Source organism: Protopterus annectens, chromosome 4.part0 (genome assembly GCF_019279795.1).
Source record: "Protopterus annectens isolate FY-2018-M chromosome 4.part0, PAN1.0, whole genome shotgun sequence".
Classification (NCBI taxonomy): Eukaryota; Metazoa; Chordata; order Ceratodontiformes; family Protopteridae; genus Protopterus; species Protopterus annectens.
The window spans coordinates 737,064,885-737,081,597 of NC_056733.1; the positions used below are offsets into that span (position 1 = coordinate 737,064,885).

Genomic DNA, 16,713 nt, shown 5'->3' on the forward strand with positions numbered 1-16,713 from the left:
GTTAACTATCCACTGGGTGACATATGGGTTTGTACCTAATCTCTTGAGTTTGTCAACCATGCCCGAGTGGGGTGTTGTGTCACATGCCTTGACCAGGTCAAGGTAGGCAGTGTGAACAATTGTGCTCTCATCCATTGCTTTGGTGACCTTCTCAAAGGAGTCCACCGGGTTGAGTAAGCACGATCTGCCCTTGATGAAACTAAACTGGATTGGGTCCTGTGTGTGGAGGTTTACTATATCTCTTGTTGATCATCTCCATGATAATTCTTTCCATGGCTTTACATATAAGACTAGTGAGAATTATGGGTCTGTAGTTTCCAGGGTCTGTAGATGGCCCACTTTTGTGCAGAGGGATGACTGTTGCCTTTCTCCAGTCATGAGGCACGAAGCATGTTTGGAGGCTATAGTTAAACAGTAATTCCACAAGCCCTGATAGATCATGTTTCATGCTGTTAGAGCCTCTGGAATTACTCTTTAACTGTATAGGCAACGTCCCCTATTTTGATTTCCTACATCCTGTCTGTGAGCCAGTTGGCTATTTAGCAGGTGACATTAGGTGTTTAGTCAGGTTTAATGTGGTAAACAAGCACAGCAGGTGTCACTTTGTACTAGGAATAAGATGAGCTCTCCAGTTCTGTGCACTGTCAGCGTGGAGCTTTTTTGTCTCAACAGTGGTTTGTCCTTAAGAGGTCACTTGCATATATCCCATAGGCCTCCATTACAGGAGGTTTTAAAGTATTACACAGTGAAGATTCTAGCCTGGCTGGGTCTGTCTTCTTATGTTTGTAGGTCCATAGGTAAGTACTAGGCTAGGTGCTCTTGTGGGTTATTTTTAGCCTAGCCAATGTACCAACCCCCAACAGTTTTTACCAAATGTTTTATCTGTGTGACATTTGTACCTTTGGTTTGGATGATATTTGGGATAGTTTTTGCAGTCATGTTAATGTTTACGGATATCAAAGTTGTTTATAAGCTCTTTCTTTTCATAATATGGCTGAACAATCTGTTTATGCCGTACTCTCAGAAAAAGGCAAAATTTGGCATGTCTGCAACTAGTGGAGATTGGCTTTATTGGCCTGAATGCACAAGTAAAGACTTAAAAAAGTGAAAAGTCATGGGTATTCAAAGCCATGTATGTCCCTAAGCAGTCATTTGCATATATCCCATAGGCCTCAGTACACAAGGTTTAAGAATCTTGTTTGACTGGGTTTTTCTTATAGTTTTTACTAAATGGTTTGTCAGTATGACCTTTTTACCCGTTGGCTTAGACATTTCTCCATCATGCTGCCAGTAGTAGCTGTAATGCAAGTCTTGCCCAGACTGTTACCTGTGGTATGTCAACAGCCTCTTCAGTTGTACTTACTTTTCTAAGTCTCTTGCTAGCCTTTTGCAATCTTCTGTCTGTGGTGAGTCCATTGTAGTGCTTCTGTAAGAGAATTTCCAGATCTGTTGCATAACAGTGTTGTTTGAGCTGACCAGTAGATGTTCATCGTGTTACACTGCTGCAGTCATTACACTTGGGTTATCCTGCTGTCAGGCGGTTCCCCAGTCGGCCTGAGTTCCAAAGTCTTGGTCCAGCGTCGGTTGCTGTCACCTCCTCCCTGACGTCAGTGCGGCAGGGGTATATAAGATGAAGCGGATGCCATTTTCTTCAGTCTTTCTTGCCGCGCGGTGCCCGAAGCAAAAGCAGTTCACAAGTGCTAGTCGGCCGTCTCCTGAGATTTTCATTCCGAATCCAGAACTGAAGTCTTCTACAAAGCTAAGTACTCAATTGGGGAAACTTTTTCTTGCCTCAGACCGATGTTAGTAAAAGTTAATAACTGTATTTCTTGTGGTAAGCAAATATCTCATAAGGATTTCCATTCTTATTGTATCCCATGCCTAGGCCCAGACCACGACGTCACTGGTTGTCTGTTTTGTGCTAGGTTTAACAAACGCACTATTAAATGTCGGTTTGATTTTGCCCGACATTGTTTTGGTAGAAAATTCAATTATACCATGCCATCGGTACTGCCGACGACCAGAATACATAAAAAGCACAAAGACAAGGATAGGCATCCGAGGCCCAAAACTGATGACGAAGCCTCTTCTAGGCCAGTCGCCAGTTCTCCGGTTTTCAGCGAGGCGCCTTCGCAGCCCCTGACTACCGCTTCTGTAGAACCACAGGCCACCTCTGACTGCCACGTGAAGATGGCTGGGCCTTCGGACGCACAAGTTATTCAGCCTACCGAAACTAACTCTTCAGAGGAATCCGGAGTAGCTGAGCTGCCCGCAGCTTCAGAGGGTGTTTTCAGACTTACTCAGTTAAGCATTAAACCCTCTGCTAAGTCTAAACCAACTTTAATATCAAAGAAACAAATAACAGCATTCTCCAGCACAGGCCTCCATGCCTAAGAAATGCTCAAGATGGCCGAAGACCTAATCACTCTGATCAGGGGGTCCCATCCCCCTCCTAATAAAAGGCCTAGACAGGGATGCAGACTATGAATCATCCGACCAGGTGTCCATCTCTTCAGATTCATCCTCAGACCTAGGATATTCTTTACCCCCTTATGAGGATTCTGATGCTGAGGAGTCAATTCCATCAGCCTCTCTTGCCTGAGGACTACTCCTTTGGGGAAACCTTGCATACCATGAGGGATCATTTCCACTGGGAAGGCCAGGATTACTCAGAATCCAAGAAAAGGCTCAGAGACTTCCTTTTATTACCTCAACACAGACCCCTTGCTATTCCACCAGTGTTAGATGTTGTGGATGATGTGTATACTGAATCCAGCCTAAATCCTGATTACTTACCTCCAGCCCCAGTTAAACCTGACAGATACTACAGAGTCCCTGACTCTCACAAATTTCTGTACAAAAGCCCTGTTGCTGACCCTGAAACCATTTCCCAGGGACCCAAAGGGGTTAAGGCCTCATCAGCCAAGAATTCAGTTCCCTCTGACAGAGATTCCAGAGCATTACACAGATGGGGAAAGAAAGTATATACGTCTGCAACTTTAGCAATGAGAGCCTTAAATTGCCAGTTTCACATGCTAAAATATCAGCAATTTCTACTGTCTCAGTTGAAACAAAAATGCTTCCAAATTCAGATCCTTCTACTTTTAAAGAAATGCAGGATTTATTACATGCAGCTGAACAGGTGGGAAAACATACTTTGCAATGTGGTTTTGACTCTTTAGAGGCCTCCTGTAGAGCAGCCGTTACAGGCTCTGTCATTAGAAGACATGCTTGGTTAAAATAACATACGTTACCAGATCATGTTAGAGCAAAATTATTGGATGCACCTTTGCAGCAGGATGTGTTCTTTGGAGTTAAGGCAGAAGAGGTATTGAAAATGGAGGATAAGGCAAAATATATGCAAACGGTGAAGGATTTCTTACAGGTTCAGCCTCCTAGATTTAGCAGAAATTGGCCAACTAAGAATTGGTCCTTTCCAGTTACAGACAGACCTCAAAGGGGCAGATACAGACGTCCAAGAGGGAGAGGTCAACCACAAGGTCCTTACAGGCCTCGACAATGGGTTGCATCAGGCCAGAAAGAAGGGGAAGACAGGCCCCAACCATATAAAAAGCAGCCCCAATGATGACTTCCCCCTACAGCTGCCAAACAACTCTCTCTTGGCAGCCCCCTTGGGAGGAAAACTGGCACTTTTCTATCACAATTGGCATATGATCACCAAAGACAAATGGGTTCTCAACATTGTATCTCAAGGTTACAGGTTCCACTTTCACACTCTGCCAAGGTTAAAAGGAATGCCAAATCTGCCACCAAATCAATGGGCAGAGGCTCAAAAACAAATTACAGCACTCATGGATATGAGAGCTATTCAAAAGGTACCACCACAGGAGCAAGGACAAGGATTTTACTCAAGACTCTTTCTGGTTCCCAGGAAGGACAAAGCCTGGAGGCCCAGTCTGGATCTTTCTTCTCTAAACACTTACCTGGATGTTCCAAAATTCAAAATGTTGACACTACAGCAGCTTCTTCAAATGCTGGGCAAGAAAGCTTGGCTCGTGACATTGGACCTCAAGGAGGCATACCTGCATGTCCCTATCAGACAAAACTGCAGAAGATACCTCAGATTCATAGCTGGTTCAATGCATTATCAATTCTCTGCACTGCCCTTTGGCTTATCTACTTTGCCCAGGGTCTTCACAAAGTGCCTGGCACCAGTAGTTGCATTTTCCAGACAGAAAGGAATTCAAATTTATCCGTACCTGGACGACTGCCTGATTCAAGCAGGGAGCAAGGACATTCTTCTAAAGCATCTGGCGTTTGTAAAAAAGTTATTAAGTTGCCTGGGGTACACAGTAAATGAAAAGAAATCAAAGCTAGTGCCCTCACAAGAGATAATATTCCTGGGTGCCAGCTTGAACACAACGGCCCAGATGGCTTATCTCACGCCAGACAAGCAAGGACAACTGACTCAATACTTTCAATTGATGGCAACAAAGACTCAACTCCCTGCAAGAAAAATTCTGCTGGCCTTGGGTTACATGGCATCTTGCATACTACTAATTCCATATGCCAGACTGCATATGAGGAAACTACAATGGTACCTAAAGAATGTATGGTCTCAACACTGTCAAAGTTTGGAAACAGTTATATCACTAATTCCTTGCCTTCAACAGGAGTTTCAATGGTGGGCTCAAGCTTGTCAAATCAACAAGGGACAGCCTTTTACTCAACCCACAGCCAGGGAAACACTGACAACAGATGCATCGGATTACGCCTGGGGAGCACACATGGCAGGCAACTGTATTCAGGGCAAGTGGCCCGCAGAACAAAGGCATCTTCACATCAATCAAAAAGAGATGCTAGCTGTACAAAATGCACTTATAGCTTTCAAGGACCTGCTGCATCCAGGACAACTTCTACTAAAGACAGACAACACTACAGTTATGTGGTACATAAACAAGCAAGGGGGCACTCACTCCTACCCCCTCTGCAGGCAAGCCATGACCTTGTGGAACACAGCTCTAAACTATCACGTTCATCTGCAAGCACAATTCCTGCCAGGAGAGAAAAACACACTGGCAGACGACTTAAGCAGAAACATCATGGATCCCCACGAATGGGAATTGAATCCACAGATATTCAGAATGATAACACAGAAATGGTGGAACCCGGACATAGATCTGTTTGCATCCCCAATGAACTGCCAACTACAGAAATTCTGCACAAGGAGTTACCATCCACAAGCATGGAAAGTGGATGCCCTCTCATTCAGCTGGAAAAACCTACAAGTATATGCTTTCCCACCACTACCTCTCCTGCCAAAGGTACTCATAAAAGCCAGGCAAGAAGAGCCAAAGATGATCCTGATTGCACCAGACTGGCCATGCCAGCACTTGTACCCAATCTTTAGCACAAGGACCACCCTGGATTTTGCCTCAAATCCCACATCTGCTGACTCAGCACAATAATCAGATACTACACAGCCAGCTGAAGACCTTAAACCTAGCAGCATGGAAGATTCCTTAGTCAAGCAGGCAATGCTTCCCTCCAAAGCTGTTATGGATGTCATTCTGGAGGCCAGAAGGCCTAGTACCAGGAAAGCCTATTCGGATAAATGGAAGAGATTCTGTGCCTGGAACCAAGCACACAGCCTTGACCCTCATGTTCCAAACATTCCTCAGATACTACAATATTTAATTGAGATGCTGGACAAAGGACTCTCCTTCTCATCCATCAAGATCCACGCCTCTGCCATCTCTGCTCATTACAACACGGATCCACCAATTTTCTCTAATCCTTTGCTAAGACAGTACCTCAGAGGGGCTAAAAACATAAGACTGCCCCATAGAGCACCTACTCCAACTTGGGACCTCAATTTTGTTTTGGAAAAATTGACTTTATCTCCTTTTGAGCCAGCTAACACAGCAGAATTAAAATATATCTCTTGGAAAACTGCTCTGCTCCTGGCAATAACATCAGCATGAAGAGTTTCAGAATTACAGGCACTAATGGCAGTGGAACCTTTCCTCATTTTCCACCAGGACAGGGTATCTTTAAGAACTTAACCCTACATTTATGCCAAAGGTGGTATCCAGTGTGGCTCTAAACCAAACTATTCATTTGCCAACTTTTTATCCAAAACCACGGAATAAAGGGGAGAGACTACTGCATTCCTTGGACATTCACAGGCAGTTATGCTTCTACTTAGACAAAACCAAAGCTTTCAGGAAATCTGAGCAATTATTGGTAGCATATGCTGCAGGAGCACAGGGAAAAGCCATTTCAAAACAGACTATTTCAAAATGGATAGGACATTGTATACATTTCAGCTATACACACCATGGGAAACCTGTACCTAGCAGCATTAGATCTCACTCCACTAGGGCAACAGCCACATCAAATGCCTACCTCAGAGGAGTACCTACCAAGGATATTTTGGAAGCAGCAACTTGGAGTTCTGTGCATACCTTCATCAAGCATTACCATCTGCCTCTATACTCTAAATCCAGAGCTGGCTTCGCCACTGCAGTACTGCAGGGCCTTATAGCCACCTTAATGCCTTATAGAACCAGCCACCCAACCTCATCTTTGGGATTCTACCCAAGTGTAATGACTGCAGCAGTGTAACACGATGAACACAGTACAGTTTTGTACCTACCATAAATGTAGATGTTCGAGTGTATACACTGCTGCAGTCCAGGTTACCTTCCCTCTTTCCCCTCTTATTTGCTGGTATGTACCTATGTCTTCTACCCTTTACTACCTGTGGGGGAGTATTTGCTGGTAGCTGAAAGTTGTTGTTTGCTTTTCTTATGTATGTTTTATTAGCAATTTGAATTGCCTACCTATTCGGGGGCACATGACATCTGGGGCAAGAAAAACTGAAGAAAATGGTGTCGGCTGCATCTTATATACCCCTGCCGCACTGACGTCAAGGAGGAGGCGACAGCAACTGACGCCGGACCAAGACTTTGGAACTCAGGCCGACTGGGGGAACCACCTGACGGCAGGATAACCCAAGTGTAATGACTGCAGCAGTGTATGCACTCGAACATCTACATTTATGGTAGGTACAGAACCGTACTTTACACATACTGCTAGTTTCTTTAAGGCTTAAGTTATAAGTTCATAGATTAGTACAAGGCTAACTGTCCTTGTGGGTTATTCCAAGCCAAGCTAAGCCAGTTACCCCATGTGAGAATCAATCCCTGAACCTAGTGCCTGTAAGGCGAACACCTTAACCACTATACCAATAGTGTGAGAACCACACAGAAAAACACAATACAGTCCATAACTTGCAGAATATGTATTAAGATCTAGTAACTACCAAGTGATATGATGTTTTAAATATCCTGCTTGTAGCATCAAACATGCTGTGAATTCATGCTTGGCAGCTTTTGTAATAAGATATCTTGACTCAGATTCATTTATTAGTCAGAGGAAGTAAGTGTGTATCTAAACTGGGGCTCACAGCTGTAGAACCAGTGAAAGTGTTGTTGGTGTTCTGTGCGATGATCCCTTCTGTACAGTACAGTAAGCTTTGTGATGGTCACTGATTCCTTACAAGACTGTGTGGCATATTTACTGTACACCAGATAGTGTACATATATCATACCAATACCGCTGTTCAGGCAGTGACCTGTTGTGAACACACATGCCTCTTCTTATAGACAAATATGAGCAGTTGGACCAAGCAGTGTTGGCACCAAATTGTATGGCCAGAAGGAGAGAGCATAATTGGTAATCAGTATACTGTAGCACAGCTCAGTAAGGTGATTGATAAGCATTCTGTCAACAGCCTGATCAGACAGTGTTCTTAATAGACTTAGCAGGAGTAACACAAAACTGTGGATATTTGGCAACAGGTATAGATTGGACAGCTTGAATAAGAAGGTCGACTTTCTGCAAAGAGTAAGCACATTCATGTTGGCATTTTGGCTGGGCAGTGTGCATCTGTTTTGCTAGCATTTCTGCATTTACGTGGATCACCAAGTGTGTGATGTGAATAGGTGCTGTGCTTTTGTAAGCATGCATAGTATGACCACAGCTGTTTGTGAGTGCTGTGTCTGTGTTTCACGCTCAGACTCTGTCCTGAATTGCAGATGTGCAGCAGTACAGTGTCTGCATACCCTTTCTGCATTTAGTCATTTACTACACTTCGCTTGCACACAGCGATATTGCATTACATTTCCCATGTTCTCCAGTCATCTCTGTCACTATACACTTAATTTGCATAATTAGTGGTACTGGGCGCTTTGTGCAGTGAGCCTCATAATCTGAATTCTGCTTGTGTACAAGATGCAGGTAGTTCAGACAAGGCAACCAAAGCGGTATATGACATGCCCCACTAAAGCCGTATGAAGTCAAAGACTAGAGGAATATAATATGCATTGCCTTTAAAAAAATAAAATGTTGAGGTACATCAGACTAAAAATCAGAAGATTTTTAATCAGAAATAGTAGTGTGTGGGTGGAACAACCATCATGTAGAAGTGAAGGATTAAAAATCATGATAAAATTCAGAAATTAGTAGGCAAAATAAAATACCTATGTTTTTTAGATGGTGAGAAAACTAAGTTGGTGGTTACATAGGACTTTGTAGCATATCCACCACATAGAGAAATGGTCATATTAGAAATGGGCAGGTAGTTCTTATCAGCCAACAAACTGTTACTTATCCGAAAGTAAATGTTCATTGCACTATAGTACTAATATGATTAATTATACTGTATTCGAAGTTTATTTATTACAGTTTAGATAAGAAATGGGCTGTTCAAATGCTGGAGTCCTTCCTGCTGTGATGATGACTTGTGTTGAAATAGCAGACTAAATGCCAAAGAAGCCATCCAGGAATAGGAGATGAAGTAGTCACCGCCCAGCTGTGTCTTGCTAGAAAGGGGGCTTGTAAACTAGCCACAGTACTGCTGACCCATAGTGGAGGCTTGGAGAAGAACAAAGACTGCATCATGCTGGCCTTGGCAATGCCTTAGTTTTGGATACACTCAGGAGAGTGTGCACAAAGTTTTTTGCTGTTTTGTTCTGCATTTGGAGGGAGATTGGTGAACGTAGGTGAACCTCCCTGGTGTTATGACCCTTTGCTAAGGCTCCATCTCTTCTGTCAAAAAATGCCTGTAGATGAGTACAATGCTGATTAATATAGGTATAGGGCCATGGATGGTACAGATAGAAGGAGAGTGGCAACCTGGGCAGAACAAGGTAACAAATATACAGAAAAACAGTGTCAGTGTTTATAATTTAAAAATTACATTTTTTGCATGTTTTTGATACCCTTTTTACCATGTCTTGATGCCCTTGTTCTGTCTCTGTAGCAGGGCATAAAAGAGGCTGAAGAATTGTAGAGCAGTAATATCCTGTTAGTAGAGGTAGGGGCCGCATTTTACTTCTAACCTACCGTTAGTCTCATTTCCATGCAAGGAGTGCTTTATAACTGGGTAGCCTTGCCAAAAATTTAAGAGTCTAACTTTATTTTGAGAAAAATAGTAGCACAGTATGATTTTTACAACAGACTGTTACTGGGGAGGGATGATTCCCCTTAATATAACTTGCGCACAAAACCTTTAACTATGTTCATGTTTTCCTTAGATTGGAAGTGCAGCTTTTCGCCAGGCTGCTGCTCGCTTAATTTGTATGGAAACTGCAAGAATGGCTGAAGAAAGTGAATTTAATGACATCTGCCAGTTACTGTTGATGGATGACAGTGACATGCGACTGGCCATCGTTTCCTGGATAAATGAGGGAAGCGTTCCTAATTCTGGGACCCTTGCCACAGCACTGAGAAGAACTCTTATGGTAAGTAATGAGGGAGCAGGTCACCAAGCATGATTTATGTGCTTTTAGTGTGGCCTTCAGTTAATTTTTTAATGTTGTTTTAAAAACAGGGTTTTTCTTGCTTGGGTGCTTTGTTTCTGTACAGACATATCAAGTCCCAGGATGCTTGTACATGTCTTTAAATTAGTGCTTGCCTGTTTCTGCTTGTGGGTTCATCATAAGTCAGTACTAGTCTGTTGATCTACTGGACCATTGATAGCCTTGCCTTAATACCCAAATCGTAAATACCTATTGACACAAGTAATTTATACCTACTTTCGACACCTTGCAATGAGGGCTTGAGGGAGCAGACCTGGGATATATTTAAGATTGCCCATCCATTTGTCCATTACTTTTAATGAATGAGGATCAGGGAGGTGCTTTGCTTTATATCGAAAGGAAGTTTATTCTATAAAAGAGGAATTTTCTAGAATATCTATTGATCTATCTATCTATTTATCTGTCTATCTATCTATCTATCTATCTATCTATCTATCTATCTGTCTATATTTGTCTCACTAGCAGGTCCTACTTATGTTTTGGTGGAAGTTGGCTTCTCTTGAGCTGGTGTTGTGGGGGTTATTAGTCTTGCAGATTTGAGGAGGCCACATAGAACTGGATCCTTTGAGGCTTTGTAGGCTAGACAGCAGTCACCTCTCAAAAGTTTGTAGGAAACTGAAAGTAGAACAAGTACTTTAGGGTGTTCTGGGTAGCTCAAGGAAGTCGAATCCTTTATTTTAGTGAAAAAACTACAGTCTGTCAACCTGGGTCATTTGCTTAGTACATACAATATGAGCCTTTATTTTTTGTTATGGGTCTAATGAAGGGGGAGTAGAGAGAGATGATAACTTCCTGTATTCCAGACGAAATACCCCTGATGATTAGTCTGGCAAGGTAAAAGGCTTTCCTTACAACATTTGATACATGGTAATCAAAGGATAGTTTTTTGACAATGAAAGTGCCCTGGTCCCTAATGGCTGAGTCTACTTTCATAGGGGTGTGCCACCTATATGGTTGGTGCATGAGTGCCCAAATTTGCCCAAGGGCACAGTGCTGCATTTCTTGGGATTTAGTTTAGGCTGTGATCCAGGCACCGCTTATTGGTATGTCTTAGTCCCTCCTGAAAAATTTGGAGGTTGGATGGGGAGTTAACAGCTGCAAGTTTGCAATTATCTACAAACATGGTCAGCCACTGACCCTTGATGCCAACCTTCACATCAGAGAAGTAAAAAACAAAGAGAAGTAGTCCTATGGCAGATCCCTGGGGACAGCACTGGTAACTACCTTTTTTCAAAGTGAGTGTGCCTCCTCCACTAACTGATTGGTTTCTGCCAGTTACCCAGTTTACTATCCAGTGGGTAACATAGGGATTTACGTAGTTTAGTGTGAGTAGCTTGTTGATAATTCCAGAATGAGATGGTATCATAGGCCTTGGATAAGTCTAGTTAGGCAGTGTGAAGTGGTTTGCCCAAGTCTAATGCATCAAGAACAGAAGCTCACCAGGTTCAGGAGACAGAATCTGCCTTTAACAAGTTCAAGTAAACTGCCTATGCTCTTGTTAAGTTCCATAATGAGATTATGTTCTTTGTGTTTCACTGTTGCCGTCATCACACTTGGGTTATCCTGCCAGGGGTAACCCTCATTCGGCCCGAATACCAGAGGCTTAGTATTTCTGCATCGGTTGCTGTCATTCCAGGACTGACGTCTGGTCGTCAGTGGTATAAAATCAGGCAGCTAACGCCATTACATCAGTCTTTCTTGCCAAGGAGCCCAAAGCAGAAGCAGTTTGCATGAGTGCTGGTCGGCCGCTACCTGAATTTTTGTTTCCGAATTGAAGTTGACGTCTTCTAAAGCTAAGTACCCCGTTGGGGATGCTTTTTTCTTGCTCTAACCGATGTCAGAAAAAGTTAACAATTGTCTCACCTGTGGAAAGCAAATACCACACTGAGACTTCCATTCTTACTGCGTCAATTGTTTAAGCCCAGACCACGACGTCCCTCGCTGTCACTTTTGTGCTTTGTTCAACACCAGAACTATACGTTGTCGGGCCCTTATTGTAGCTATCTGACTACCAATCCTCCAAAACAACGTAAGGATAAAGACAGAGACAAACTGCACAAGTCCAAAACTTCTGCCGATGCTTCCGTTAAGCTAGTCATCAGTTCTCCAGTCCTCAGTGAGGCGCCTTTGCAGCCCCTGATGCCCGCTTCTGTGGAATTGCAGGCCACTACTGAGACCCGTTCGGAGTCCGCTATGCCACGTGACTCATCTTCGACTAAGGATCCTGCGGATGTCTGTACCTTGGATAGGTCCGGAGCTGCTGAGCAGGCACTGGCTTCCGAGGAAGTTCTTTGCACTACCAATACTTGACACAAACCGACAACTTCTTTCGCATCTTCAGTTCTTTCTAAAACTACTGAGTTTCTAAGGCCCAGGGTACAAACTGCGCCTAAAAAAACGATGACCCAATCTCAGGCACCTGCTTCCATGCCTTAATCTCAAATGCTTAAAATGGCAGAAGACCTTATTATGCTTATTAGGGGAAGCCAGTCTACCCCTTCCAAAAGAAAAAGAAACTTGTCCGCAGTAGTTTTATCTGAGCCAGAGTCCAATGACGCTGAGGTTTCTGAATATGAAGACATACAACCCCATTCTGCTTATGAGGATTTTGATGCAGAGGAATCCATTCCTTCTGCCTCTCCTCCAGAGGATTTTTCATTTGGTGAAACCCTACATACTTTAAGGGAGCATTTCCATTGGGAATGTCAGGACTATCCTCAGTCAGAAAAGTGACTCAGGGAATTCTTAGACTTAGCACAGCACAGACCTTTAGCCATTCCTCCTGTCCCAGATGTTGTGGATGATGATTTTATGGAATCCAGTTTAACTCCCAACACCCTTCCTCCTGCTCCCAGGAAACCTGACAGGTACTACAGAGTCCCTGACTCTCACAAATTCCTTTTCAAAAATCCTACTGCTGACCCTGAGGTCATCTCCCAAGGACCTAAAGGAATTAAAACAACCTCAGCTAAGAATCCCACCCCCTCAGACAGGGATTTCCGAGCTTTAGACAGATGGGATAAAAAAGTATACACCTCTGCAACTCTTGCTATTAGAGTACTAAATTGTCAGTTCCAGATGCTGAAATATCAACAGCATACCATGGAACTCCTCAAACAAAAATATCTTCCTTTCCTGCTTGTGCAGAAAATAAAGAATTACAAGAGCTTATGCATTCTGCAAGCCAAGTTACTAAGCACACCTTGCAATGTAGCTTTGATGCCATAGAAGCATCTTGCAGGGAAGCAGTCACTGGTTCTGTCCTTAGAAGGTATGCTTGGCATAAGGAACAGACCTTGCCAGACCATGTCAAATCAAAATTGTTGGACGCACCATTGAACAAAGACAATTTGTTTGGCACCAAGGCAGAAGACGTGTCTTAAAAAGATGGGAAAAAAAAGCTAAATCTATACAGACAGTTAAAGACTTCTTACAGGTCCAGCCTCCGAGGTTCAGTAGGCATTGCCCCTCCAAGCACTAGTCCTTTACAGCCCCCTCCAGGCCAGCTCAGCCCAGACCCAGGGGAAGCAGACAGCCCAGACAGCATTGCCAGAGAATGCAGAGATGTAAGCAATGGAGTTCCTCCTCTTCAAAAACAGGGAGTGCTAAGCCACCCCCTTATGGTAAGAACTCCCAATTACTTTACACTTCCACCCCTTACCTCTGCCCACCTGCTTGTGCCCTTAGGAGGAAAACTCTCCTTCCATGCAAGCAACTGGGCCTCTATTACCAATGACAAATGGGTCCTCAACATAGTGTCCCAGGGATACCAATTTTATTTCCACACTCTGCCAACCCCCAAAGGGTTCCCAGATCTTCCTTCAAACCAGTGGGCAGAGGCCAAAAAGCAAGTTCTTTCCCCTGCTCTCCATGAGGGCAATACAGCATGTTCCTGCAGACCAGATAGGCTAAGGTTTCTATTCCAGACTCTTCCTGGTACCCAGAAAAGAGGGCACCTGGTGCCCAATCCTCAATCTATCCATTCTAAACACCTTTCTGGTGATACCAAAATTCAAAATGCTCACCCTCCAGCAGCCTCTTCCTATGCTTTCCAATGATGCTTGGTTAGCCACCCTAGACCTAAAAGAGGCCTATCTGCACATCCCAATCAGGGAATATTGCAGGAAATATCTACATTTCAGAGCAGGATCTATGCACTTTCAGTTCTCTGCGCTTCCCTTTGGCTTATCCACTGCTCCCAGAGTTTTCCCAAAATGCCTGGCTCCAGCCATTGCTTTTTGCAGACAAATAAATATTCAAATTTACCCCTACTTAGACGATTGCCTGATTCAGGCAGGCAGTCAAAAAAAGCTGTTACAGCACTTGGCCTTTGTAAAGGGCCTACTGACCTCACTTGAGTATATTATCAATGAAAAGAAATCAAAACTAATCCCCACACAAAAAATGGATTCCTGGGAGCAAGCTTGGACACTGCATCCCAAATGGCATTTCTTACTCCAGAAAAACAAGCCTACCTGACAGGCTACTTCTCTCAACTAGCCACCAGAACCCAGTTATCCGCAAGGAAAATCCTGCAAGCTCTAGGGTTCATGGCCTCTTGTGTTCTACTCATTCCATATGCCAGACTGCATATGAGGAAACTACAATGGTACCTAAAATGCCTTTGTTGTCAACACTCTCAAGACCTGGAAATTATCAAATCCATGATACCCTGTCTAAGGAAAGAGTTTCCTTGGTGGGCAGCAGCATGCAATCGCAACAAAGGACTTCCCTTCTCACAACCCCATGCTGCCCAGACCCTCACCACAGATGCATCAGACTATGCCTGGGGTGCACACCTGTACGGCAGGTGCATTCAGGGCCATTGGAGCCCAAATGAAGTACATCTGCACATCAACCAAAAAGAGATGCTAGCTGTTCAGCATGCCCTGACAGCTTTCAGACCCCTACTCTCCCAGGGCCTCTAGTGATCAAAACAGACACCACCGTGGTGTGGTATATCAACAAGCAAGGAACTCACTCTTATCCTCTCTGCAGGCTCTCCTTGACCCTTTGGCACATGGCCTCAGCCATGCAGATACACCTGCTAGCACAATTCCTGCCAGGTTCCCTAAACTCTGTGGCAGACAGCTTAAGCAGAAACCGGCTAGACCCACACAAGTGGCAGCTAGACCACAGAACCTTCAACCTTGTAACCCAGAAATGGGGCACCCCAAAGGTGGACCTCTTTGTCTCCCACTCCAATCATCAGCTCAGCAAATTCTGCACCAGGCTACCTCACAGCAAGGTCTGGAGAGTGGATACTCTCTCCTTCCAATGGGTAAACCTCTTGATCTATGCATTTCCACCTCTACCACTCATTTCAAGGGTACTGCTCAAAGTAAGGGAGGAAAAACCAAGGGCAATCTTGATTGCCCCAGACTGGCCATGCTAGCACTGGTATCCACTGCTGTGCAGGCTGTCACCCCTGCCACCATGGCACTTACCTCAGATCCCAACACTCCTAACCCAGCAGAATGGAGAATTCATGCATCCACAATTGCAGACCATGAACTTGGCAGCCTGGCTTATTCCCTGACCTCTCCTCAAGCTGCCAGCCTAAGCAAACAAATCCTGGATGTTATATATGAGGCCAGATGCCCCAGCATTAGAAAATCCTATGCTGACAAGTGGAAAAGGTTTTGCACCTGGATCCAGGCTAAGGGAGCTGAAACAGCACTGCCCTCCCTACCTCTCATCCTGGATTACCTAGCAGACCTACTACACAGGGGTCTATCCATCTCCTCTCTTAATTAAAATTCATGCCTCTGCCATCTCTGTTCATTACAGCACAGAGCCACCTCTCTTCTCACACCCTCTCATCAAACAGTTCCCAAGAGGGGCTAACAACTTAAGGCCACCCAGAAGAGCTCCTACCCCAGCTTGGGACCTTAACTTCATGCTGGAAAACCTCATCTTACCCCCCTTTGAGCCTGCAGCTTCCGCAGAGTTAAAATTCCACTCTTGGAAAACAGCCTTGCTTTTGGCCATCACTTTAGCTAGAAGAGTTTCAGAGCTGCAAGCACTCGTGACTGTAGAGCCCTTCATCATTTTCTATACTGACAAGGTCTCCCTCAGGACTTAACCCATCCTTCATGCCTAAAGTGGTGTCCAGTGTGGCTCTCAACCAATCCATTTGTTTGCCCACCTTTTTCCCTAACCCACAAAACAAGGGGGAATGGATTCTGCACTCCCTAGATGTGCACAGATAGCTCAGATTCTATCTGGATAGGACTAAATCTTTTATAAAAACTGACCAATTGCTAATCAGCTTCTCAGCAGGGGCAGAGGGCAAGGCCATATCCAAGCAATCAGTCTCCAAATGGATAGCACACTGCATCAATTTCTGCTACAAAGAGCAAGGGAAACCGCCCCCAAAGGGAGTCGGGATGCATTCCACTAGGGCAACCTCCACTTCTGCAGCTTTTGTCAGAGGGGTCCCCACCAGGGACATCCTGGAGGCTGCAACATGGACTTCTGTTCATACCTTCACCAAGCATTCCCACCTGCCTATCTTCTCCAAATCCAGGACAGGATTTGCCACTGCAGTCTTGCAGGGCATCCTAGCCAGCGCCCAGTCTTCTTGACTGCCTCCACCCTTTTCTTCAGCTGTGAGAATCAACCCAAGTGTGATGACTGCAACAGTGAAACACGAAGAACGTAGTACAGTTGTGTACACTTACCATAAATATAGATGTTTGAGTGTATTCACTGTTGCAGTCCTGGTTTCCTTCCCTCCATCCCCCTTGTCTTTCTTTCTCTGTCTCTTCCTCTCTCCTTAAAGGGAATTTTTGGCATTTACTTTCTACTGGTGGTGTTCTTCTACCGTAACCTAGCTCCTTATTTGGGCGCTCCTGACTGTTAG

General features: G+C 44.3%; 1 protein-coding gene across 1 annotated transcript in view; it reads left to right on the forward strand.

Moving 5' to 3' along the window:
• Nucleotides 1–16,713, forward strand: part of LOC122799562 (thyroid adenoma-associated protein homolog) — a 672,025-nt gene that overhangs the window by 533,850 nt on the left and 121,462 nt on the right. The window contains exon 25 of the mRNA XM_044068695.1: nt 9,564–9,770. Coding sequence (XP_043924630.1) covers nt 9,564–9,770 — 207 coding nt within the window. The remainder of the gene's footprint in view (nt 1–9,563; nt 9,771–16,713) is intronic.